The following is a 26115-nucleotide window of genomic DNA, read 5'->3' as shown; positions in this document are numbered from 1 at the left end:
AAAGCTCATAAACAACATGAAAAACAAAGAACAGTGCTAAAAAGCATACATATAAACCAGTATAAAGGAAAGCACTTTAGCAGATTATAGACACATAATATTTATTAAATGTTGAATAAATTTATATCCTATTAAAATATCATACATAATTATTTAAGAAGTGACCGGTCTTTTTAAAAAGTAAACATTCAATAGCCAAAAAGCTGCTGATAAAAACTATGTGAGGAATTTAAAATTGTCCAGAGAATGTTCATAAGAAAGCCACTTTCGTTATTTTGATCAGACCAGAGATTAAATATTCCACTGGTAATATCCCACACCTAAAGCTGTGTGTTCACAGATGCTTTATCCGCTGTTATTTAAGTGGCCAAAAAGTTACCTTTCAATATAATCAGCGATCCTCTCCTTAGTCCCAAAACTGGCTAGTATATTGTGTAATTCCCAGGACTTCCACACTCACAATAGGAGAGAAGATACAAACGTGCAGCGCAAACAACCTCTTACCCATTGCCCCTAAAAGGGAATTTGTATGGGGATTGCCCTTAAAAGGGCATTCAGCTCTTTTTCTCTGCCCTTAAAAGGGCTTTCAGCTCTTTTACAATTTACCCAAAGCCCTAATCTTAAAAAAAAAAAAAACTAACACTAACCTCAGAATATCTACTCACGGTTTCTGAAGTCCGGACATCCATCTCCATCCAGGCGGCGAGAAGTCTTCATCCAGACGGCAATATCTTCATCCATTCCGGGGGCATCTGCTATCCTTGACGATGATGACATCCTGCGCGGAGGGCCCTCTTCATACGGTCACCACCGTACACTAGAATTGAATGCAAGGTACCCCAGTTGTGTCACTAGGGTTGGTGTCACCCGGTGCGGTAAGTTATGGTGTCACCTCCCCCCAGAAAGTAGACGCACACAAACACAAAAACACAGGCACACGCATACAAACACTCAGACACACTTAAAAACACACTCAGATGTACACACAAACACCCGTAAACACACTCAGACACACACAGAAAAACACTCTGACACACTCGGATGCACACACAAAAACACTGACACCCACACACACACACAAAAAATATGTAAACTTCACTGCATTAATTATAAAGCTCATGCCTAGAGCTGCTCCCTGGCTCAGCAGAGCATCAAATGAAAGATAAACAGAGCACTCTAAAAATAAATCACTAAGGTTTAGGTGCGCAAACCATGAAAATTCAGCTCTCTGACTCTGTTCCAAGTCTGTCAGTGCACAGCCCCGGGCCGTGTGCCTACCGCTTCTTATGGCCAATCACCTCTGCACTCTACCTACCCCCAGACCCCCGCCCGCCCTCCCCTCCTACCTCTTCAGTGTGCACTTAGTGTACCGTAACTGTACCGGTCTGGTGGGCATCATACGTAGCTCCTTCACTTTAGAGACAGTGTCAGACAGTCATGCGGTCAGGTGCTAGGCATTCCCCTCACGATTTCCCAGTTCCCGTTTAGAGAGACAGCACAGCAGTGAGTGACTCCACTGCTCCACACATCACTGAGCAGTGAACACAGATAGGCAGGCAGGTTTAGGCTACAACTTTGCAAGCCCCACGGTACGCCCACAACATTCATAGTGAAATTGGGCAGGGGAGGAGCAAAGTACAAACAAGCAACAGCAGCCGGGAAAACTATTTGTGGAAACTGCAGCACTGGCTCCAGGGGCAAAACAATTAAGTGTCTACAACTTCCCCAGTCCCACTAATGTTCACAAATCCTGGCCCCTCTATTAAAATAAATCTATGCATCTCTACATTGTATTTCTTTGAATTTTCAAATAATTTTTTTTTTCTGGTAGTGTCACCCCCTGGAGGGTGTCACCCCCCTAGTGACGTCACTGAGGTACCCGTTTCAAAATGGTGTACCTTGCATTCCTATTGGCTGATTTGATTCTTAATATCAGCCAATAGGATGAGAGCTTCTGAAATCCTATTGACTGTTCAAATCAGCCAATAGGATTTCAGTAGCTCTCATCCTATTGGCTGATTTGAATTTAAAGAATCAAATCAGCCAATAGGAATGCAAGGTGCGCCATTTTGAAACGGGTACCTTGCATTCAACTTTAGTGTACGGCGGTGACCGTATGAAGAGGACGTTCCGCGCAGGATGTCATCGTCGCCCAGGATAGCTCCGCGCCACCAGGATGAAGATAGAAGACGCCCCTTGTGATGGATGAAGATATCACCGCCTTGATGAAGACTTCTCGCCTCCTGGATGGAGATGATGTCTGGACTTCAGGAACAGTGAGTAGATATTCTGGGGTTAGTGTTAGTTGTTTTTTTTTGTTTTTTTCTGGGGTGTTTTTTTTTTTTAAGATTAGGGCTTTGGGCAAATTGTAAAAGAGCTGAATGCCCTTTTAAGGGCAATGCATATACAAATGCCCCTTTAGGGGCAATGGGTAGCTTAGTTGTTTTTTTTTTTTGTTAGAGTTAGGTTTTTTATTTTGGGGGGTTGGTTGGGTGGCGGTTTTTACTGTTGGTGGGACTTTTTATTTTTTTCCAGGTAAAGAGCTGTTTAACTTATGACAATGCCCTACAAAAGGCCATTTTAAGGGCTATTGGTAGTTTATTGTAGGCTTGGGATTTTTTTTATTTTTGGGGTGGGGGGCTTTTTTATTTTTATAGGGCTATTAGATTAGGTGTAATTTGTTTTTATTTTTTGTAATTTTAGTGTATTTTTTTTGTAATGTTAGATTTTTAGTTTTTTTTTGTAGGATTAGTTTTTTTTAAAAATTTGTAATTTAGGATTTTTAATTGGTAGTTTTTATTTTATTAGAATAGTAATGTTAGGTTAATTTTATAGTTTAATGTTAGTTTTTTTTTGTTTCACAGATAAGTTTTTATTTATTTAAATATAGTTATATTGTAATTTTAATTGAAAGTTAGGGGGGTGTTAGGTTTTGGGGTTAATAGTTTAATTTAGTCTTTGCGATGTGAGAGGTTTAGGGGTTAATAGGTTTATTTAGTGGCGGCGATGTGGGAGGCCGGAGGTTTAGGGGTTAATAGGTTTATTTAATGGCGGCGATGTGGGAGGCCAGAGGTTTAGGGGTTAATAGGTTTATTTAGTGGTGCCGATGTGGGAGGCCGGAGGTTTAGGGGTCAATAGGTTTATTTAGTGGCGGCGATGTGGGAGGCCGGAGGTTTAGGGGTTAATAGGTTTATTTTAGTGGCGGCAATGTGGGAGGCCGGAGGTTTATGGGGTTAATAGGTTTATTTAGTGGCAGCGATGTGGGAGGCCGGAGGTTTAGTGCTTAATAGGTTTATTTAGTGGTGGCGATGTCAGGGAGCGGTGGTTTAGGGTTTAATAGGTTTATTTAGTGGTGGCGATGTCGGGGATCAGTGGTTTAGGGGTTAATAACTTTATTATAGTTTTCTCTTGTAAGGTGTATCCAGTCCATGGATTCATCCATTACTTGTGGGATATTCTCCTTCCCAACAGGAAGCTGCAAGAGGATCACCCACAGCAGAGCTGTCTATATAGCTCCTCCCCTAACTGCCACCTCAAGTCATTCTCTTGCAGCTCTCGACAAGAAAGGAAGTATCAAGAGAGATGTGGTGAATTAGTGTAGTTTATCTTCAATCAAAAGTTTGTTATTTTTAAACGGTACCGGCGTTGTACTGTTTTTACCTCAGGCAGAAATTAGAAGAAGAGTTTTGCCTGAGGTTTTTGATGATCTTAGCAGGTTGTAACTAAGGTCCATTGCTGTTCTCACACATAACTGAAGAGTATGGGAAAACTTCAGCTGGGGGAACGGCCTGCAGAATTAACTGCTCTGAGGTATGTTCAGTTTATTTTTTTCTAGAGGGATGATAAGGTCTAGAACAGTGCTTTCCAAACTGTGTGTCGGGACACACTAGTGTGTCGGCAGCAGTGTGTAGGTGTGTCCCTGCTTCAGCACAATTTTTTTTTTATTTTTTTTTTTTGGTTTCTGACTTTCCACCTGCCTGCTATGCATATCACATGGTTGACTCGTGATTGATACCTAGGGGGACACAGATCATGTTAACCTATTGGCGCAGCTCAGTGGGAACTGAAACTATTCCCATTGGCGGCACATTTATCTCCTGACTGCACGTGCAGTCTCCTTAATTAACTTGTGACTGCATGTGTAGTCAGTGAGTGGGAGACCAGTGTGTTTGCAGCGCTGGCAGTAGTCAATCGGACTCACTGAGCTCTGAGGGCGGCAGCTTAAATCCTGAACTGAAGTCAGTGGGGTTTTTTTGCAACTGTCTCCCAGGGGTGCATAGCTGCTCCTGCTCTTGATATATGGATACTAAGTGGAAGCTTAAGAAATGCTTGATGATGAAATGCGAGTGTCTTTATCTAATATTCCACCAAATATTCAGAAATTGTGTTCATCCCATCAACCTCATACATCCCATTAAAATATCAATTAGCTATTGGTGTTATTAAACTTTTTTTAATTCTTGCACATACATACTGTTACTTGTAAATACATTTTGTTATTATATAATTTATGTATGTGTCCGTATCTCTTAAAACAAGTTAGTTTAATCTCCTTTTTGCTAGTACAACTAAATTACTTTGTCGCAAAATGTTGTAGGTCTAAAAAGTGTGTCACCAACATAAAAAGTTTGGAAAGCTCTGGTCTAGAAAATGCTGACAGTGCCTGATATATTTAAGGTAAGCCTGATTACAGTGATTTAACAAACAACTGGGATCATGCTTGCAGTAAAGGGTAATATTCATGTTACTTGCTCTTATGGCTTAGTATGTGAAACGTTGGCATGATATATAAATAACGTTTTTTACTAAGGGTGATAAATCTTTATTTGGGGCCTAGTTTTCCACATGGCTGACTAGATTTCTCCTAGGAGTAGTTATTTATGGCCCTTTCACTTTGAGTGCATGGTGGGAGGGGCCTATTTTCGCGCTCTAATTGCGCAGTAGTTTTTACATTCTGAGACATCCAGCTTCCCTGAAGGAGTCCCCTGACATATTGAACCTCTGTAAAGGGTTTTTGTGCCTACAAAAGTCGTTTTATGGGAAGGTAGGAGCCACAGTAGAGCTGTGGCAGTTTGCTTGTGACTGTTATAACGGTTTTTACCATTTTTCTGCTTCGTTTTTGAGCCTGAGGGGTTAATCATCCATTTACAAGTGGGTGCAATGCTATTTTAATCTATTATACACACTTTTTTTTCACTGTTTTGCAGTTTTTGTGTTTGTTTTTTTCCCTTAAAGGCACAGTACCGTTTTTTATATTCTGCTTTTTCACATTAATTAAAGTGTTTTCCAAGCTTGCTGGTCTCATTACTAGTCTGTTAAACATGTCTGACATAGAGGAAACTCCTTGTTCATTATGTTTAGAAGCCATTGTGGAACCCCCTCTTAGAATGTGTACCAAATGCACTGATCTTACTATAAGTTATAAAGACCATATTCTGGCTTTAAAAGATTTATCACCAGAGGATATTGACAAGTGGGAAGTTATGCCGACTAACTCTCCCCACGTGTCAGAGCCTATAACTCCCGCTCAAGGGACGCCAAGTACATCTAGCGCGCCCGTTGCGTATACTTTACAAGACATGGCGGCAGTTATGAATCATACCCTTACAGAGGTATTGTCCAAACTGCCAGGGTTACAAGGAAAGCGAGACAGCTCTGGGGCTAGAACAAATACAGAGCTCTCTGACGCTTTAGTAGCTATGTCTGATATACCCTCACAATGTGCAGAAGCCGAAGCAGGAGAGCTTCTATCTGTGGGTGATTTTTCTGACTCAGGGAAGACACTTCAACCCGATTCTGATATGTCTACATTTAAATTTAAGCTTGAACACCTCCGCGTGTTGCTCAGGGAGGTTTTAGCAACTCTGGATGACTGTGACGCCATTGTAGTCCCAGAGAAATTGTGTAAATTGGATAAATACTATGCAGTGCCTGTTTACACTGATGTTTTTCCAATACCTAAGAGGTTTTCAGAGATTATTACTAAGGAATGGGATAGACCAGGTGTACCGTTCTCTCCCCTTCCTGTTTTTAAAAAGATGTTTCCTATAGATGCCGCTACACGGCACTTGTGGCAAACGGTCCGTAAGGTGGAGAGTAGAGCAGTCTCTACTCTAGCGAAGCGTACAACTATCCCTGTCGAGGACAGTTGTGCTTTTCTAGATCCAATGGACAAAAAATTAGAGGGTTACCGTAAGAAAATTTTTATTCAACAAGGTTTTATTCTCCAGCCCCTTGCATGCATTGCCCCTGTCACTGCTGCTGCGGCCTTCTGGTTTGAGTCTCTAGAAGAGGCTCTACAGGTAGAAACCCCATTGGATGATATCCTTGACAAGCTTAAAGCTCTTAAGCTAGCCAATTCATTTGTTTCTGACGCCGTTGTTCATTTAACCAAGCTAACGGCTAAGAACTAAGGTTTTGCTATTCAGGCACGTAGGGCGCTATGGCTTAAATCCTGGTCAGCTGACGTTACTTCAAAGTCTAAGCTTCTCAACATTCCCTTCAAGGGGCAGACCCTATTCGGGCCTGGACTGAAGGAGATCATTTCTGATATTACTGGAGGAAAAGGTCACGCCCTTCCTCAGGATAGGTCCAACAAATTAAGGACCAAACAGACTAATTTTCGTTCCTTTAGAAACTTCAAGAGTGGCGCAGCTCCAACTTCCTCTAATACAAAATAAGAGGGAAATTTTGCCCCGTCCAAGCCGGTCTGAAGAACTAACCAGGCTTGGAACAAAGGAAAGCAGGCCAAAAAACCTGCTGCTGCCTCTAAGACAGCATGAAAGATCAGCCCCCGATCCGGAAACGGATCTAGTAGGGGGCAGACTTTCTCTCTTCGCCCAGGCTTGGGCAAGAGATGTCCAGGATCCCTGGGCGTTGGAAAAGGATTGGAGAAGGGATTGTCAGCTAGTTCTTTAAAGGGTCAGATTTCTGCTCTGTCTATTCTTTTGCACAAGCGTCTGGTGGATGTTCCAGACGTTCAGGCGTTTTGTCAGGCTTTAGTTAGAATCAAGCTTGTGTTTAAACCTGTTGCTCCGCCATGGAGTTTAAATTAAGTTCTTAAAGTTCTTCAAGGGGTTCCGTTTGAACATCTGCATTCCATAGATATCAAGCTTTTTTCTTGGAAAGTTCTGTTTTTGGTAGCTATCTCTTCGGCTCGATTTTCAGAGTTATCTGCCTTACAGTGTGATTCCCCTTATCTGATCTTCCATGCAGATAAGGTAGTTTTGCGTACCAAACCTGGGTTTCTTCCTAAGGTGGTATCTAATAAGAATATCAATCAGGAGATTGTTGTTCCGTTACTGTGTCCTAATCCTTCTTCAAAGAAGGAACGTCTATTACACAATCTTGACGTGGTTCGTGCTTTAAAGTTTTATTTACAAGCTACTAAGGATTTTCGTCAAACATCTGCATTGTTTGTTGTCTACTCTGGACAGAGGAGAGGCCAAAAGGCTTCGGCATCTTCTCTTTCTTTTTGGCTGAGAAGTATAATCCGTTTAGCTTATGTGACTGCTGGCCTGCAGCCTCCTGAAAGAATTACAGCTCATTCCACTAGAGCAGTAGCTTCCACATGGGCTTTTAAAAATGAGGCCTCTGTTGAACAGATTTGTAAGGCGGCGACTTGGTCTTCGCTTCATACTTTTTCTAAATTCTACAAATTTGATACTTTTGCTTCTTCGGAGGCTATTTTTGGGAGAAAGGTCTTACAGGCAGTGGTGCCTTCCATTTAAGTGCCTGCCTTGTCCCTCCCTTCATCCGTGTCCTATAGCTTTGGTATTGGTATCCCACAAGTAATGGATGAATCCGTGGACTGGATACACCTTACAAGAGAAAACAAAATTTATGCTTACCTGATAAATTTATTTCTCTTGTGGTGTATCCAGTCCACGGCCCGCCCTGACTTTTTAAGGCAGGTGTTTTTTATTTTTAAACTACAGTCACCACTGCACCCTATAGTTTCTCCTTTCTCTTGCTTGTCTTCGGTCGAATGACTGGAGGTGGCAGTTAGGGGAGGAGCTATATAGACAGCTCTGCTGTGGGTGATCCTCTTGCAGCTTCCTGTTGGGAAGGAGAATATCCCACAAGTAATGGATGAATCCGTGGACTGGATACACCACAAGAGAAATAAATTTATCAGGTAAGCATAAATCTTGTTTTTTCGATGTTGGGGGGGGGGGGCGTATAAGGGGTGTTTAGACTAGGGGTTTATGTTTGGGTGTTAGGTTTAACGTAACTTTTTTTTACCCCATAGACATCAATGGGGTTGCATTATAGCGATCGCCATTCCGGACTTCAGGTGTTATTTTTTATTTCTAATATTGATGTCAATCGGGGAAAGCGATCCCACCCCTCAGTTTTTGTGCGGCATGAAGCTTAACGCACCATATTGCACAGCTGAAGGAGGCTTTTCAGTAACTCGTAATGGCAGCGCTATGCAGAGTGAAATAACGCAATTTTTTTGGCATTATTTTCGCACACTGTTTACTGCAAAACTCGTAATCTAGGTGATAGTTTTTATCAGCAGCTTTTTGGGTTTTGAATGTTTACTTTTTAATGTGACACGTCACTTCTTAAATATTTATGTATGATATTTTAATATGATAGATTTATTCAACATTTAATAAATATTATGAGGCCTATTTACTAAAGGTCTTGTGGACCTGATCCGACAATACGGATCAGGTCCGCAAGACCTCGCTGAATGCGGAGAGCAATACACTCTCTGTATTCAGCATTGCAACAGCAGCTCACAAGAGCTGCTGGTGCAACGCCGCCCCCTGCAGAATTCCGATGACTCCTGTCCACCTGCTCAGAGAAGGTCTTTGTGACCGCTGCTTCATAACTGCTGTTTCTGGCGAGTCTGTATGGAGCTTAATAAATGGGCCCCTATGTGTATATAATCTAAGGTGTTTTCCTTTATACTGGTTTATATGTATGCTTTTTAGCGCTGTTCTGTTTTTTTTCCTGTTGTTTATCTTTATTTTTTCAGCCATAGGGGAGGGCTGATTATTTAGAAGAGCTACACATATAATAGGTTTGCGCTAAGGTATTGTTTTTCTTTTTGTTTCAGAGCAAAGCCCATAGCCTTGCAGTGCATTCTGTGAAATCACTGATGAATTTGGATGACGATATCATTGTGGTTAACCCTTGTTCTGGGTTTACGGCTGCCCATATGTCAGTGCTGACAAACCAATCTAGCTGCAACATTTTTGTATGTGGAGTGAACGCTGAAGAAAGGGAAGAAGAGCTACAGCAACTCTTTGGAAACATGCAGTGCCAAAGTATGTTTTTATTTATCATATTTTAGCCTGTAAAATGTAGATTTAAAAGGATGGGGGGAAAAAGCGTGAAAACACCTGTCCTCTGTAGTATCTCTCTAACGTTAGTTTGCATAATCAGATTGTTAGGACAGGTACCATTGTGTCAGACTGTCTGCTTATGTGCAGTAACCCCAGCAATGACATCACATTATTAACAATTCATCTGAGACACTTCAGCAGTTGCCCAGTCTTTCTTCCGTCCCTCAAACAAGTATATGGTGATGTGATTGGTTAATGATAAACATTTACCAGCTAGATTTAAATAGCTATTACTCCTTTCCCAACCCTGGCATACAGTGTCTCACCTTTCTCCTATGTCAGCCTTAGCATACAAGTTCAGAACAAGCATACAGTAGCCCTCAATATCAGACCAAACAATTAACATGTACAGACATCTTTTTTTACTGCAGGACTGGGCCTTGCCTGGTTTTCCCTATTTCTTTTATAGAATATCTTATAGGGACATGAAAGTCAAAATAAAAAATTACATACTGTCTGATTCATGGAAGTTTAACAACTTTGCTCTATTTGTATCCTTTGGTGAAGAGTAAACCTAGCTAGGCTCATAGGAGCCCAAGAGCGTGCATGTGTGTTTAGCACTGTATGGCAGCAGTGTTTGTCTACTAGGTTTACTCTTCAACAATGAATACCAAAGAACAAAGCAAAATTGATAATACAATTAAATTGGAAAGTTGTTCAAAATTGCATACTGTATCTAGAGCAGTGTTGGCTTAACACATGGGGGCCACATATCAATATTTAAGAAGTCTTAAAGAGGCAGTATACACCAATTTTCATTTAACTGCATGCAATAGACACTACTATACAGAAGAATATGCACAGATACTGATAGAAAAATCCAGTATATAACCTTTTAAAAACTTACTTAGAAGCTCCCAATTTAGCCCTGCTGATGAGATTAGCCTGGAACACCCACTGAAAGGGGCTGAGAGCAGAGCATCCCCCTCCCCTGCATAGGAAAAGACCCATTATACAAACAGAAGTAGGGGCTGATTTATTAATCTGCAGATGGACATGTTTCGCTGAAGAAGACCATGTCCGCCCACATCGATAAATTTATCATTGCACAAGCATTTTGTGTGAAAGGCTTGTGCAATTCTGCCCCCTGCACATTCGCGGCCAATTGGCCGCTAGCAGTGTGTGTGTGTGGGGGGGTTAATCATCCCAATCATATCCAATTGGGATGATTGCTGTCCACCGCCTCAGAGGTGGTGGACGAGTTAAGGAGCAGCAGTCTTAAGCATCGGCCCGTAGTCTCTGGTGTCTGTATACATCTAAAACTTTGGGACTTGTTTAGGAGTATGAAAATCAGCACAATGTTATTTAAAAATCAGCAAAAATATACATAATAAAACCCCACCACGCAGAAGGCTTAAAAAATGGGTTAAGGATCATCTACAAAACCTATATGCAAAATAAAATCTAGTGTACAATGTGCCTTTAAGGAACACAATGAAATTCCCTTAATGTGTCAGTGGCACAGGGCCGCGTTTAGGTAATATACAGAGCACACCATTTTAGTTTTTCCCCTGGGGACACAAAACCTATGGCACTTGTTATTTCTGTTTTATCCCAAGGCCACAAAAACTAGAGCAGAGAGTCACATTTAGCTCTCAGGCCACCAGCTGGCCATCCCTGATGTAGAACCATGAACGTTTATCTTTATTGTCCCTTTAATTAATCCTGGTTGGTTAACTAAATCGGAAAGCTCGTTCTCCCCCTCAGTCCTGAATGATTAATTGCTTACGGTGTTAGATAAATTATTCTACAAAGAGTAGTCCAGAGCTACAGCAAGAAACAAACTGAAATATGCTAAAGCTAGACCTCTCTAGAACTAGAAATAACATAGGTCAGTGTTTCTCAAGTACCCCTAACGGGTTTTTTCATGATATCTTAACTAGAGCAGCGGTGAAATAATCAGCTGAAGGGTGAGAGAAGGTTAGTAACCATGGTTACTGATCAGCTGATTATTTCACCTTTTCTCTAGATATTATGAAAATCTGGCCTGTTAGGGGTACTTGAAGACTAGGGTTGTGAAACACTGGCATTGGAAATACATTTAGCTGGTAGTAAGCTATTTTGTTTAAGGCTGTGTTAAGGGGGGTCAAACAGGAAGATATATAGGGTACTGTAAGGTCTGGGAGGTAACATCAGTTAATTGCAGTGATGATTGGATGCTGTTAGGGTCACTTTATAGTTAACTGTCAGTTCAACAGCAGGAGATTAATTGTGGTAGGGGGGACGTTACGGTTAGTGTTGATTGTGATGACATATCCGGTTCCATTCTCCCCAATATATTAATATAACACTATGATGATTTGTATGGTCATACAGTAAATACTGTCCTTATTGCATGGCCACAACGACAATATTGTATACCTACAATTTCTCTTGTTAAGTGTATCCAGTCCACGGATCATCCATTACTTATGGAATATATTCTCCTTCCCAACAGGAAGCTGCAAGAGTCCACCCACAGCAAAGCTGCTATATAGCTCCTCCCCTAACTGCCATATTCAGTCATTCTCTTGCAAGCCTCAACATAGATAGGAGGTCGTGAGAGTCTGTGGTGATTTATACTTAGTTTATTCTTCAATCAAAAGTTTGTTATTTTTAAATGGCACCGGAGTGTGCTGTTTTTCTCAGGCAGTATTTGGAAGAAGAATCTGCCTGCGTTTTTCTATGATCTTAGCAGACGTAACTGAGATCCATTTGCTGTTCTCACACATTCTGAGGAGTGAGGTACTTCAGAGGGGGAATGGCGTGCAGGTTTTCCTGCAGATAAGGTATGTGCAGTAAAATATTTTTCTAGGAATGGAATTGACTAAAAATATACTGCTGATACCGAAGTATTGTAAGTAAAGCCTTAAATGCAGCGATAGCGACTGGTATCAGGCTTATTAATAGAGATACATACTCTTATAAAAATGTGTTTAAAAACGTTTGCTGGCATGTTTAATCGTTTTTTAACGTACATTGGTGATAACACTGTAATGTTGGTATAGCCTTAAATGCAGTAAAAGCGACTGGTATCAGGCTTATTAATAGAGATACATACTCTTGTAAAAATGTGTTTTAAAACGTTTGCTGGCATGTTTCATCGTTTTTAACATATGTTTGGTGATAAAACTTATTGGGGCCTAAGTTTTTTCCACATGGCTGGCTTAAATTTTGCATAGAAACAGTTAACTGAAGCTTCCCACTGTTGTAATATGAGTGGGAGGGGCCTAATTTAGCGCTTTTTTTGCGCAGTTAAAATTACAAAATGAATTATCCAGATTCCCTCAGCAGTCCCATGAATACTACAGGACATTTCTAAACGGCTAAAAAGACTTCCAAAATCGTTTATAGGGAAGGTAATCCACAGCTCTGCTGTGGCAGTTTTGTTGTGTCTGTTTTTAAAAACGTCTGTCGTTTTTTTTATCTGTTTTTTTGCATTAAGGGGTTAATCATCCATTTGCAAGTGGGTGCAATGCTCTGTTACCTTATTACATGTACTGTAAAAATTTTGTTTGTTTTACTGCCTTTTTTTCACTGTTTTTCAAATTTTGACAAAATTTGTTTCTCTTAAAGGCACAGTAACGTTTTATATATTTGCTTGTTAACTTGATTTAAAGTGTTTTCCAAGCTTATTAGTCTCATTATTAGTCTGTTCTAACATGTCTGACATAGAGGAAGCTCTGTGTTCATTATGTTTTAAAGCCATGGTGGAACCCCATCTTAGAATGTGTACCAGATGTACTGATTTCATGTTAAACAATAAAGATCATTTAAAAACATTATCACCAGAGGATTCTGTCGTGGGGGTAGTTATGCCGACTAACTCTCCCCACGTGTCAGACCTTTTGTCTCCCGCTTTAGGGACTCACGCTCAAATGGCGCCAAGTACATCAAGGGCACCCATAGCGTTTATTTTACCAGGGGATTCTGTCGAGGGGAAAGTTATGCCGATTAACTCTCCCCACGTGTCAGACCCTTCGACTCCCGCTTCAGGGACTCACGCTCAAATGGCGCCAAGTACATCAAGGGTGTCCATAGCGTTTATTTTAAAAGACATGGCAAAGGTGGTGAATAATACTCTGGCAGCAGTATTAGTCAGACTACCTGAAATTAAAGGAAAGCAGATAGCTCTGGGGTTAGATGCAGAGCATACAGACGCTTTAAGAACCATGTATGATACTACCTCACAATATGCTTAGTCTGTGGGTGATTTTTTTGACTCAGGGAAGATGATTTAACCTGATTCTGATATTTCTACATTTAAAATTTATGCTTGAGAACCTCCACTTGTTGCTCAGGGAGGCTTTGGCTGCTCTGAATGAATGTGTACAATCGCAGGGCCAGAGAAATTGTGTAGACTGGATAAATAATATGCAGTGCCGGTGTGTACTGATGTTTTTCCAATACCTAAAGAGGTTTACTAAAAAAAAAAATTTTTTTTTAATAAGGAATGGGATAGACCAGGTGTGCCGTTCTCTTCCCCTCCTATTTTTTAGAAGAATGTTTTCTAATAGTTACCACCACACAGGACTTCTGGCAGACAGTTCCTAAGGTGGAGAGAAGAGTTTCTACTCTAGCTAAGCGTACCACTACCTCTGGCGAGGACAGTTGTGCTTTTTAGATCCAATGGATAAAAAATGTTTATTCAACAGGGTTTTATCCTGCAGCCCCTTGCATACATTGCTTCTGTCACTGCTGCTGCGGCGTTCTGGGTTGAGTCTCTTGATGAGGCTTTACAGTTAGTGACTCCATTGGATGAATATATTTGACAAGCTTATGCTAGCCAATTCCTTTGTTTTCTGATGCCTTTGTTCATTTGACTAGACTAACGGCTAAGAATTCTGTTTTTTACTATACTGTCGCGCAGAGCGCTATGGCTTATATCATGGTCAGCTGTCGTGATTTTAATAAATAAGCTACTTAACTTCCCTTCAAGGGGCAGACCCTATTCGGGCCTGGTGTGAAGGAGATTATTGCTTATATCACTGGAGGAAAAGATTCTTCCTCAGGATAGGAATCAAGGGCCAAAAAAGGTCTAATTTTCGTGCCTTTTAAAACTTCAGGGCAGGTGTGGCATCCACTTCCTCTAAGGCAAAACAAGAGGGAATTTTTGCTCAGTCCAAGGCGGTCTGGAGACAATTGGACCTGGAACAAAGATAAGCAGGCCAAGGAGCCTGCTGCTGCCTCTAAGGCAGCATGAAGGAACGGACCCCTATCCGGTAATGGATCCTATAGGGGGCAGACTTTCATTCTTCGCCCGGGCGTGGGCAAGAGATGCCCAGGATCCCTAGGCATTGGAATTTATATCCCAGAGATATCTTCTGGATTTCAAAGATTCCCCCCCAAAAGAAAGGGGAGATTTCGCTTTTCACAATTATCTGCAAACCAGATAAAGAAGGAGGCATTCTTACATTGTGTACGAGATCCATCCAGTTCCAAGAGAGGAACAGGGACAGAGTTTTTACTCAAATCTGTTTGTGGTTCCCAAGGTGAGGGAACCTTCAGACCTATTTTGGATCTAAAGATCTTAAACAAATTCCTCAGAATTCCGTCATTTAAGATGGAAACTATTCATACCATCTTAACTATGATCCAGGAGAGTCAATAGAGGACTACAATGGATTTGAAGGATGCTTATCCTCACATGGTGATGCATAAAGATCACCTTCGTTTTTCAGGTTTGCCTTTCTAGACAGGCATTACCAGTTTGTAGCTCTTTCCTTTGGGACATCTACAGCCCCAAGAATCTTTATGGAGGTTCTGGGGTCGCTTTGGCGGTCCTTAGGCCGCGGGGCATAGAAGTGGCCCCTTAGTTAGACGACATCCTGATACAGGCGTCAAACATCCAAATTGCCAAGTTTCATACGGACGTAGTACTGGCATTTCTGAGATCACATGGGTGGAAAGTGAACAAGGAAAGAGTTCTCTATCCCCAATCTCAAGGGTTTCCCTCCTAGGGACTCTGATAGATTCTGTAGAAATGAAAATTTACCTGACGGAGTCCAGGTTGTCAAAGTTTCTAAATTTCTGCCGTGTTTTTCATCCCATCCGCGCCCTTCGGTGGCTTAGTACATGAATGAAATCGGCTTAATAGGTAGCGGCAAGGGACATAGTACCGTTTGCACGTCTACATTTCAGACCGCTGCAACTATGCATGCTCAGTCAGAGGAACGGGGATTACACAGATTTGTCCCCCTGTTGAACCTGGACCAAGAGACCAGAGATTCTCTTCTCTGGTGACTATGTCGGGTCCATCTGTCCAAGGGTATGACCTTCCGCAGGTCAGATGGGACAATTGTTACAATGGATGCCAGCCTTTTAGGTTGGGATGCAGTCTGGAACTCCCTGAAGGCTCAGGGATAGTGGACTTAGGAGGAGACCCTCCTTCTAATAAATATTCTGGGAGTGATATTCCATGCTCTTCAGACTTGGCCTCAGTTAGCAACTCTGAGGTACATCATACTCAGTCGGACAATATACACAACTGTGGCTTACATCAGCCATCAAGGGGGAACAGAAGTTCCCTAGTGATGTTAGAAGTCTTAGAATAATTCACTGGACAGAGACTCACTCTTGTCTATCAGCTATCCATATCCCAGGTGTTGAGAACTGGGAGGTGGATTTTCTAAGTCGTCAGACTTTTCTTCCGGGGGAGTGGGATTTCCTTCGGAGGTCAAGACCAAGCAGGAGAGGGCTTTGGTGTTTTTGTCAGCGCCTGCGTAGCCACGCAGGACCTGGTATGCAGATCTGGTAGACATGTCATCCTTTCCATCACGGCCTCTGCTTCTGAGACAGGTCCCTCTACTTCAGGGTCCTTTCAACCATCTAAATAGAATCAATCTGAGATGGACTGCCTGGAGACTGAACACTTGATGTTATCAAAGCATGGCTTCTCCGTGTCAGTCATTGATACCTTAATACAGACATGAAAGCCTGTCTCTAGGAAAATTGAACATAGATATGGTGTAAATATCTGATTGTTATGAATCCAAGGGTTACTCATGGAGTAAAGCCTGGATTCCCAGGATATTATCTTTTCTCCAAGATGTTTTTGAGAAAAGGGTTGTCGGCTAATTCCTTAAAAGGGACAGATTTTTACTCTGTCTATTTTTTTGCACCAGCGTCTGGCAGGTATTCTAGACGTTCAGGCATTTGGTCAGGCTTTGGTTAGATCCAAGCCTGTGTTTAAAACTGTTGCTCCACCATGGAGCTTAAACCTGGTTCTTAAGGCTCTTCAAGAAGTTCCGTTTGAACCTTTTTTGTTCCATAGATATCAATCTTTATCTTGGAAAGTTCCTTTTGGGTAGCTATTTCCTCGACTCGTAGAGTCTCCAAGTTATCTGTGTTACAATGTGATTCTCCTTATCTGGTCCTTCGTACGGATAAGGTAGTCCTGCGTACCAACCTGGGTTTTTTTTCCTAAGGTGGTATCTAACAAGAACATCACTCAAGAGATAGTTGTTCCATGCTTGTATCCTAATCCTTCCTCAAAGAAGGAACGTCTATTACACAATATTGGACGTGGTTTGTGCTTTAAAGTTTTACTTACAAGCTACTACAGTTTTCATCAAACGTTCACCTTGTTTGTTGTCTATTCTGGACAGAGGAGAGGTCAAAAGACTTCAGCAGCCTCTCTGTCTTTTTGGTTAAAAAGCATAATTCATTTAGCTTATGAGACTGCTGGACAGCAGCCTCCTGAAGGGATTGCAGCTCATTCTACTAGAGCTGTGGTTTTCACTTGGGCCTTTTTTAAATGTGGCTTCTGTTGAACAGATTTACAAGACGGAGTCTTGGTCTGCGCTTCATACTTTTTCAAATTTAACAAATTTGATACCTTGCTTCTTCGGAGGCTATTTTTGGGAGAAAGGTTTTTTTTTTTACAGGCAGTGGTAACTTCCATTTAAGTACCTGCCTTGTCCCTCCCATCATCCGTGTACTTTAGCTTTGGTATGGGTATTCCATAAGTAATGGATGATCCGTGGACTGGATACACTTAACAAGAGAAAACATAATTTATGCTTACCTGATAAATTTATTTCTCTTGTAGTGTATCCAGTCCATGGCCCGCCCTGTCACTTTAAGGCAGGTAATTTTTTCATTTGAACTACAGTCACCACTGCACCCTATGGTTTTTCCTTTCTCTGCATGTTTTCGTCGAATGACTGAATATGGCAGTTAGGGGAGGAGCTATATAGCAGCTTTGCTGTGGGTGGACTCTTGCAACTTCCTGTTGGGAAGGAGAATATATTCCATAAGTAATGGATGATCCGTGGACTGGATACACTACAAGAGAAATAAATTTATCAGGTAAGCATAAATTATGTTTTCTTCCAAATAAATAGTGTGTGGGGGGGAATAGATACAGTGGGGCAAAAAAGTATTTAGTCAGCCACCAATTGTGCAAGTTCTCCCACTTAAGAAGATGAGGCCTGTCATTTTCATCATAGGTATACCTCAACTATGAGAGACAAAATGTGGAAATAAATCCAGACAATCACATTGTCTGATTTGGAAAGAATTTATTTGCATATTATGGTGGAAAATAAGTATTTGGTCACCTACAAACAAGCAAGATCTCTGGCTCTCACAGACCTATATCTTCTTCTTTAAGAGGCTCCTCTGTCCTCCACTCATTATCTGTTTTAATAGCACCTGTTTGAACTTGTTATCAGTATAAAAGACACCTGTCCACAACCTCAAACAGTCACACTCCAAACTCCAAGACCAAGATAACAAACAAACAACAAGACCACTGATAATCTCCCTCGATTTGGGTCTCCACGCAAGATCTCACCCCGTGGGGTCAAATGATCACAAGAACGGTGAGCAAACATCCCAGAACCACACGGGGGGGGGGGGGGACCTAGTGAATGACCTGCAGAGAGCTGGGACCAACGTAACAAAGGCTACCATCAGTAACACACTACGCTGTCAGGGACTCAGATCCTGCAGTGCCAGACGTGTCCCCCTGCTTAAGCCAGTACATGTCCGGGCCCATCTGAAGTATGTTAGAGAGCATTTGGATGATCCAGAGGTGGATTGGGAGAATGTCATATGGTCAGATGAAACCAAAGTAGAACTGTTTGGTAGAAACACAACTCATTGTGTTTGGAGAAGAGAGAATGCTGAGTTGCAACCAAAGAACACCATACCTACTGTGAAGCATGGGGGTGGCAACATCATGCTTTGGGGCTGTATCTCTGCAAAGGGAATAGGACGACTGATCCGTGTACATGAAAGAATGAATGGGGCCATGTATCATGAGATTTTGAGTGCAAACCTCCTTCCATCAGCAAGGACATTGAAGATGAAACGTGGCTGGGTCTTTCAGCATGACAATGATCCCAAGCACACCGCCCGGGCAACGAAGGAGTGGCTTCATAAGAAGCATTCCAAGGTACTGGAGTGGCCTAGCCAGTCTCCAGATCTCAACCCCATAGAAAACATTTGGAGGGAGTTGAAAGTCCATGTTGCCCAGCGACAGCCCCAAAATATCACTGCTCTAGAGGAGATCTGCATGCAGGAATGGGTCAACATACTAGCAACAGTGTGTGAAAACCTTGTGAAGACTTACAGAAAACGTTTGACCTCTGTCATTGCCAACAAAGGATTTATAACAAAGTATTGAGATGAACTTTTGATATTGACCAAATACTTATTTTCCACCATAATATGCAAATAAATTCTTTCCAAATCAGACAGACAATGTGATTGTCTGGATTTGTTTCTCTCATAGTTGAGGTATACCTATGATGAAAATTACAGGCCTCTCTCATCTTCTTAAGTGGGAGAACTTGCACAATTGGTGGCTGACTAAATACTTTCTCCAACATTGGTGTGTCCGGTCCACGGCGTCATCCATTACTTGTGGGATATTCTCTTCCCCTACAGGAAATGGCAAGGAGAGCACACAGCAAGAGCTGTCCATATAGCCCCCCCCTCTGGCTCCGCCCCCCAGTCATTCTCCTTGCCGCTCTGAACAAGTAGCATCTCCACGGGGATGGTGAGGAGTTTGTGGTGTTAGTTGTAGTTTTTTTATTTCTTCTATCAAGAGTTTGTTATTTTAAAATAGTGCCGGTTTGTACTATTTACTCTACAACAGAAAATGAAGAAGATTTCTGTTAAAAGAGGAGTATGATTTTAGCAGCAGTAACTAAAATCAATTGCTGTTCCCACGCAGGACTGTTGAGCCCAGAGAACTTCAGTTGGATGGAACAGTTTGCAGACTTATCTGCTTCAGGTACGATTGGTCATATTTCTAACAAGACATGTTAATGCTAGAAGACTGTCAGTTTGTCCCTTAGGGGATCGGTAAGCCATTTTCTTAGATTCATAACAGATTAAGGCTTATAAATGGGCTCTATACTGGTTGACACTTTTGTGGGCTAAATCGATTGGTTTATATCAGATTTATTGGACATTTAGAGTGTTTTTTTGTGTTATAAAAGCACTTTTGGGAACGTTTTTTTCGCCTGGCATCTAGTTAGACTACTACTTCAGTCAGAAAGGCCCCTTCACTCTGGTATGCAGATGAAGGAGGCCCCGTTTTCGCGCCTCAATTGCGCAGTTTATTTCCTTGGCAGTGCATGCAGCTTCATTTGAGGGTCCTGTGGGTAAAGAAAACGGACTCAGGAAGGTTTATTTCAGTGCTGAATCACTTTAAGGGAAGGTAAAAAGCCGCAGCAAGGCTGTGGCAGTGATTGTTGTGTGATAAAATTGTTTATTTGAACAAATAGCTCTGTGTTGCTCATTTTAAGGGTTAAAGTCTTGAAACTTGGTGTGCTATACTTTCAAGGCACTAGGACTCTGGGGTGCAAATTTTGTAAAAATCGGACATTGCCTTCATAGTTTTTCAAACTTTCAGAAATAAAGTGTGCTTGTTTATTATTTAAAGAGACAGTAACGCTTTTCTTTAAAAACGTTTTTATTGCATTATTAGCCTGCCATATTCTGTTTAACATGTCTGTACCTTCAGATAGCTTATGCTCTGTATGTATGGAAGCCAAGGTGGTTCCCCCTATTAATGTTTGTGCAAATTATGTCATAGCGTCCAAACAAAGTAAGGACAGTACTGTCACATTTAATAAGATTGTCCAGGATGATTCTTCATGTGAAGGTAGTGGGGATAGTTTATCATCCTCTCCTTCTGTGTCAACACCAGTTTTGCCCGCGCAGGCGATACCTAGTACATCTAGCGCGCCAATGCTGGTTACTATGCAGCAATTAACTGCAGTGATGGATAATTCTATAGCAAATCTATTATCCAAACTGCCATCCTATTCTAGAAAGCGTGATTGCTCAGTTTTTAAATACAGAAGATGAGCAGGTTAGCGCTGAGGACAATTTATCAGTCGTTCCCTCACATCAATCTGAGTATAGCAGTGAGGGAGGGCCTGTCTGAAGGGGAAGTTTCTGATTCAGGAAAAGTTTCTCAGCAGGCAGACACTGATATAGTGATTTTTAAATTTGTTAGAACACCTCCGCGCCCTGTTTAAGGAGGTCCTAACTACTCTAGATGATTGTGATTCTCTGGTAATTCCAGAGAAATTGTGCAAGATGGACAAATTCTTAGAGGTTCCAGTGCACGCTGATGCCTTTCCGATACCCAAGCGGGTGGCGGACATAGTGACTAAGGAGTGGGAAAAGCCAGGTATACTTTTTGTTCCACCTCCTATATTCAAGAAAATGTTCCCCATTGTCGACCCCAGAAAGGACACATGGCAAACGGTTCCTAAGGTTGAGGGGGCGGTTTCAATGTTAGCTAAGCGCACAACTATTCCTATTGAGGACAGTTGCGCTTTCAAAGATCCTATGGATAAAAGATTAGAAGGACTGTTAAAAAAGATTTTATTCAGCAGGGCTTCCTTCTTCAACCAATCTCGTGCATTATTCCTGTCAATACCGCAGCGTATTTTGGTTCGAGGAACTGGAAAATTTGCTTCAAAGGGAGACTCCATATGATGAAGTCATGGACAGAATTCACGCACTTAAGTTGGCTAATTCATTTATTTTGGATGCCGCTTTCAATTGCTAAGTTAGCGGCGAAAAATTCAGGGTTTGCTATAGTGGCGCGCAGAGCGCTTTGGCTAAAATCCTGGTCGGCGAATGTGTTGTCCAAGAATAAATTGCTTAATATTCCTTTCAAGGGTAAGACCCTATTCGGGCCGGAATTGAAAGAGATTATTTCAGACATTACTGGTGGAAAGGGACATGCCCTCCCACAAGATAGGCCTTTTTAGGCTAAGAACAAATCTAATTTTCGTTCCTTTCGCAATTTCAGGAACGGACCAATTCTAATTCTGCAGCCTCCAGACAAGAAGGCAACCCTTCCCAACCTAAACCAGCATGGAAACCATTGCAAGGTTGGAACTAGGGTAAACAGGCCAAAAAGCCTGCTGCTGCTACCAAGACAGCATGAAGGGGTAGCCCCGATCCGGGACCGGATCTAGTAGGGGGCAGACTCTCTCTCTTTGCTCAGGCTTGGGCAAGAGATGTTCCGGATCCCTGGACACTAGAATAGTCTCTCAGGGATATCTTCTAGAATTCAAGGAACTTCCTCCAAAGGGAAGGTTCCACATGTCTCGCTTATCTTCAGACCAGATGAAGAGACGGGCATTCTTACACTGCGTAGGAGACATAGTAAAGATGGGAGTGATACACCCAGTTCCAATAATGGAACAAGGAAGATTTTTCCAACAATCCAGGAGGGTCAATACATGACTACCGTGGATTTAAAGGATGCGTACCTGCATATTCCTATCCACAAAGATCTCCATTAGTTCCTGAGGTTCGTCCTCCTGGAAAGACAGTTCGTGGCTCTTCCATTCGGTTTAGCCACTGCTCCCAGAATTTTCACAAAGGTGCTAGGGTCCCTTCTAGCGGTATTAAGACCGAGGGGCATTGCTATAGCACCTTATCTAGACGACATTCTAACCCAAGCGTCGTCTCTTTCCAAAGCAAAGGCCCATACAAGACATTGTTTTAGCCTTTCTCAGATCTCACGGGTGGAAGGTGAACGTAGAAAAGAGTTCCCTGTTCCCGTCAACAAGAGTTCCCTTTCTGGGAACAATAATAGGTTCTATGGAAATGAAGATCTTCCTGACAGAGGTCAGAAAATCAAAACTTCTGAGCGCTTGTCAAGTTCTTCACTCTATTCTGCAGCCTTCCATAGCTCAGTGCATGGAAGTAATAGGATTAATGGTCGCAGCGATGGACATAGTTCCTTTTGCTCAAATTCAACTAAGACCATTACAACTGTGCTGGCTCAAACAGTGGAATGGGGATTATGTAGACTTGTCTCCCCAGATTCAAGTAGACCAGGTAATCAGGGATTCTCTCCGCTGGTGGTTGTCTCAGGATCACCTGTTTCAGGGAATGAGTTTCCGCAGACCAGAGTGGGTCATCGTCACGACCGACGCCAGTCTCTTAGGCTGGGGCGCGGTCTGGGACTCTCTGAAAGCTCAAGGTCTATGGTCTCGAGAAGAGTCTTTTCTTCCGATAAACATTTTAGAACTGAGAGCGATATTCAATGCGCTCCTGGTTTGGCCTCACCTGACAAAGGTCAAATTCATAGGGTTCCAGTCGGACAGCATGACGACTGTAGCGTACATCAATCATCAGGGGGGAACAAAGAGTTCCTTGGCGATGAGAGAGGTATCCAAGATCATCAAATGGGCGGAGGATCACTCCTGCCATCTATCTGCAATTCACATCCCAGGAGTAGACAACTGGGAGGCGGATTATTGAGTCGTCAGATTTTCCATCCGGGGGAGTGCCCACTCCCCCGGAGGTCTTTGCCCAGTTAACTCAACTATGGGGCATTCCAGATATGGATCTGATGGCGTCTCGTCAGAACTCCAAGGTTCCTCGATACGGGTCCAGAACCAGGGATCCCAAGGCGACACTAGTGGATGCATTGGTGGCGCCTTGGTCATTCAATCTAGCTTATGTGTTTCCACCGTTCCCTCTCCTTCCCAGGCTCGTAGCCAGGATCAAACAGGAGAAGGCCTCGGTGATTCTGATAGCTCCTGCGTGGCCACGCAGAACTTGGTATGCAGACCTGGTGAATATGTCATCGGTTCCACCATGGAAGCTACCTTTGAGACAGGATCTTCTAGTACAAGGTCCATTCGAACATCCAAATCTAGTTTCTCTGCAGCCGACTGCTTGGAAATTGAACGCTTGATTTTAGCCAAGCGTGGATTTTCAAATTCAGTGATAGATACTCTGGTACAAGCCAGAAAACCTGTGACTAGAAAGATTTACCATAAAATATGGAAATAATATATCTGTTGGTGTGAATCCAAGGGATTCTCCTGGAGTAAAATTAAAATTCCTAAGATTCTTTCCTTTCCCCAAGAGGGTTTGGATAAAGGGTTGTCAGCGAGTTCTCTAAAAGGACAGATTTCCGCTTTATCTGTTTTGTTACACAAACGCCTGGCAGCTGTGCCAGATGTACAAGCTTTTGTACAGGCTTTGGTCAGAATCAAGCCTGTTTACAGACCCATGACTCCTCCTTGGAGTCTAAATTTAGTTCTTTTAGTTCTTCAAGGGGTTCCGTTTGAACCTTTACATTCCATAGATATCAAGTTACTATCTTGGAAAGTTCTGTTTTTGGTTGCTATTTCTTCTGCTAGAAGAGTTTCTGAATTATCTGCTTTGCAGTGTGATCCACCCTATCTGGTGTTCCATTCAGATAAGGTCGTTTTGCGTACTAAGCCTAGTTTTCTTCCAAAAGTTGTTTCCAACAAGAATATTAACCAGAAAATAGTTGTTCCTTCTCTGTGTCCGAATCCAGCTTCAAAGAAGGAACGTTTGTTACACAATTTAGATGTAGTTCGTGCTTTAAAGTTCTATTTAGAAGCAACAAAGGATTTTAGACAAACCTCATCTTTGTTTGTCGTTTACTCTGGTAAGAGGAGAGGACAAAAAGCTACTGCTACCTCTCTTTCTTTCTGGCTGAAAAGCATTATCCGATTGGCTTATGAGACTGCCGGACGGCAACCTCCTGAACGAATCACAGCTCACTCTACTAGGGCTGTGGCTTCCACATGGGCCTTCAAGAACGAGACTTCTGTTGATCAGATATGTAAGGCAGCGACTTGGTCTTCTCTGCACACTTTTGCCAAATTCTAGAAATTTGATACTTATGCTTCTTCGGAGGCTGTTTTTGGGAGAAAGGTTTTGCAAGCTGTGGTGCCTTCTGTTTAGGTAACCTGATTTGCGCCCTCCCTTCATCTGTGTCCTAAAGCTTTGGTATTGGTTCCCACAAGTAATGGATGACGCCGTGGACCGGACACACCAATGTTGGAGAAAACAGAATTTATGCTTACCTGATAAATTACTTTCTCCAACGGTGTGTCCGGTCCACGGCCCGCCCTGGTTTTTTAATCAGGTTTGAAAAATTTCTTTATACACTACAGTCACCACGGCACCCTATAGTTTCTCCTTTTTCTCCTAACCGTCGGTCGAATGACTGGGGGGCGGAGCCAGAGGGGGGGCTATATGGACAGCTCTTGCTGTGTGCTCTCCTTGCCATTTCCTGTAGGGGAAGAGAATATCCCACAAGTAATGGATGACGCCGTGGACCGGACACACCGTTGGAGAAAGTAATTTATCAGGTAAGCATAAATTCTGTTTTTTTGCCCCACTGTAACCTCATTACTTTAAAAAAAAAATCAAAATTAAACTTTCATGATTCAGATAGAGCATGCAAATTTAAACAACTTTCTCTTGTTAAGTGTGTTCAGTCCACGGGTCATCCATTACTTATGGGATATATTCTCCTTCCCAACAGGAAGTTGCAAGAGGATCACCCAAGCAGAGCTGCTATATAGCTCCTCCCCTCACATGTCATATCCAGTCATTCTCTTGCAACCCTCAACAAAGAAGGAGGTCGCGAGAGGAGCTGGAGTTTTTACTTAACTATTCTTCAATCAAAAGTTTGTTATTTTAAATGGCACCGGAGTGTGCTGTTTTTCTATCTCAGGCAGTATTTGGAAGAAGAAACTGCCTGCGTTTTTTTCTATGATCTTAGCAGGCGTAACTAAGATCCACTGGCTGTTCTCGACATTCTGAGGAGTGGGGTAACTTCAGAAACTGGGAATAGCATGCGGGGTCCTCCGCAAATGAGGTATGTGCAGTACATTATTTTCTGGGAATGGAATTAACTAAGAAAATACTGCTGTTACCGTATGATGTACAGCCTTAAATGCAGTAGTGGCAACTGGTATCAGGCTGAAAAATGTATGCGCAGTCGAGTTATTTTCTAGGGACTAGAATTTGACTGAGAAAATACTGTTAAAACTGAAATAATACTTAAGCCTTATCTGCAGTGGTAGCGACTGGTAGCAGGCTTAGTGATAACTTTGCATGACATTGGAAAATGTTGTTTTTTAATAAAACGTTTACTGGCATGTTATTCGTTTTTGTGAGGTACTTTGGTGATAAATCTCTTTGGGCATGATTTTTTTCCACATGGCTAACATTTATTTTCTGCATGGAAACCGTTATATCAGGGCTCCCACTGTTGTAATAGGAGTGGGAGGGACCTTGTTTTAGCGCCTTGTTGCGCAGTTAAAATTCTAGCACAGTCTTCCTGCTTCTTCCTCCTTGATCCAGGACGTCTCTAGAGAGCTCAGGGGTCTGCAAAATTCACTTTTGAGGGAGGTAATCAGTCACAGCAGATCTGTGACAGTGTGTTTGACTGTGATTAAAAGCGTTAAATCTTAATTGATATCCGTTTTATCCGTTTTGGGTATTGAGGGGTTAATCA

At 42.2% G+C, this 26115-nt stretch overlaps 1 protein-coding gene across 1 annotated transcript in view; it reads left to right on the top strand.

The window, feature by feature from the left end:
• The window catches only part of NSUN7 (NOP2/Sun RNA methyltransferase family member 7), a 340200-nt gene that overhangs the window by 133115 nt on the left and 180970 nt on the right, over positions 1-26115 (top strand). The window contains exon 6 of the mRNA XM_053704032.1: positions 9071-9281. Within this exon, the coding sequence (XP_053560007.1) occupies positions 9071-9281 (211 nt within the window). The remainder of the gene's footprint in view (positions 1-9070; positions 9282-26115) is intronic.

Source organism: Bombina bombina, chromosome 2 (assembly GCF_027579735.1).
Source record: "Bombina bombina isolate aBomBom1 chromosome 2, aBomBom1.pri, whole genome shotgun sequence".
Lineage (NCBI taxonomy): Eukaryota > Metazoa > Chordata > Amphibia > Anura > Bombinatoridae > Bombina > Bombina bombina.
This window is presented reverse-complemented; position numbering and strand designations above follow the sequence as displayed.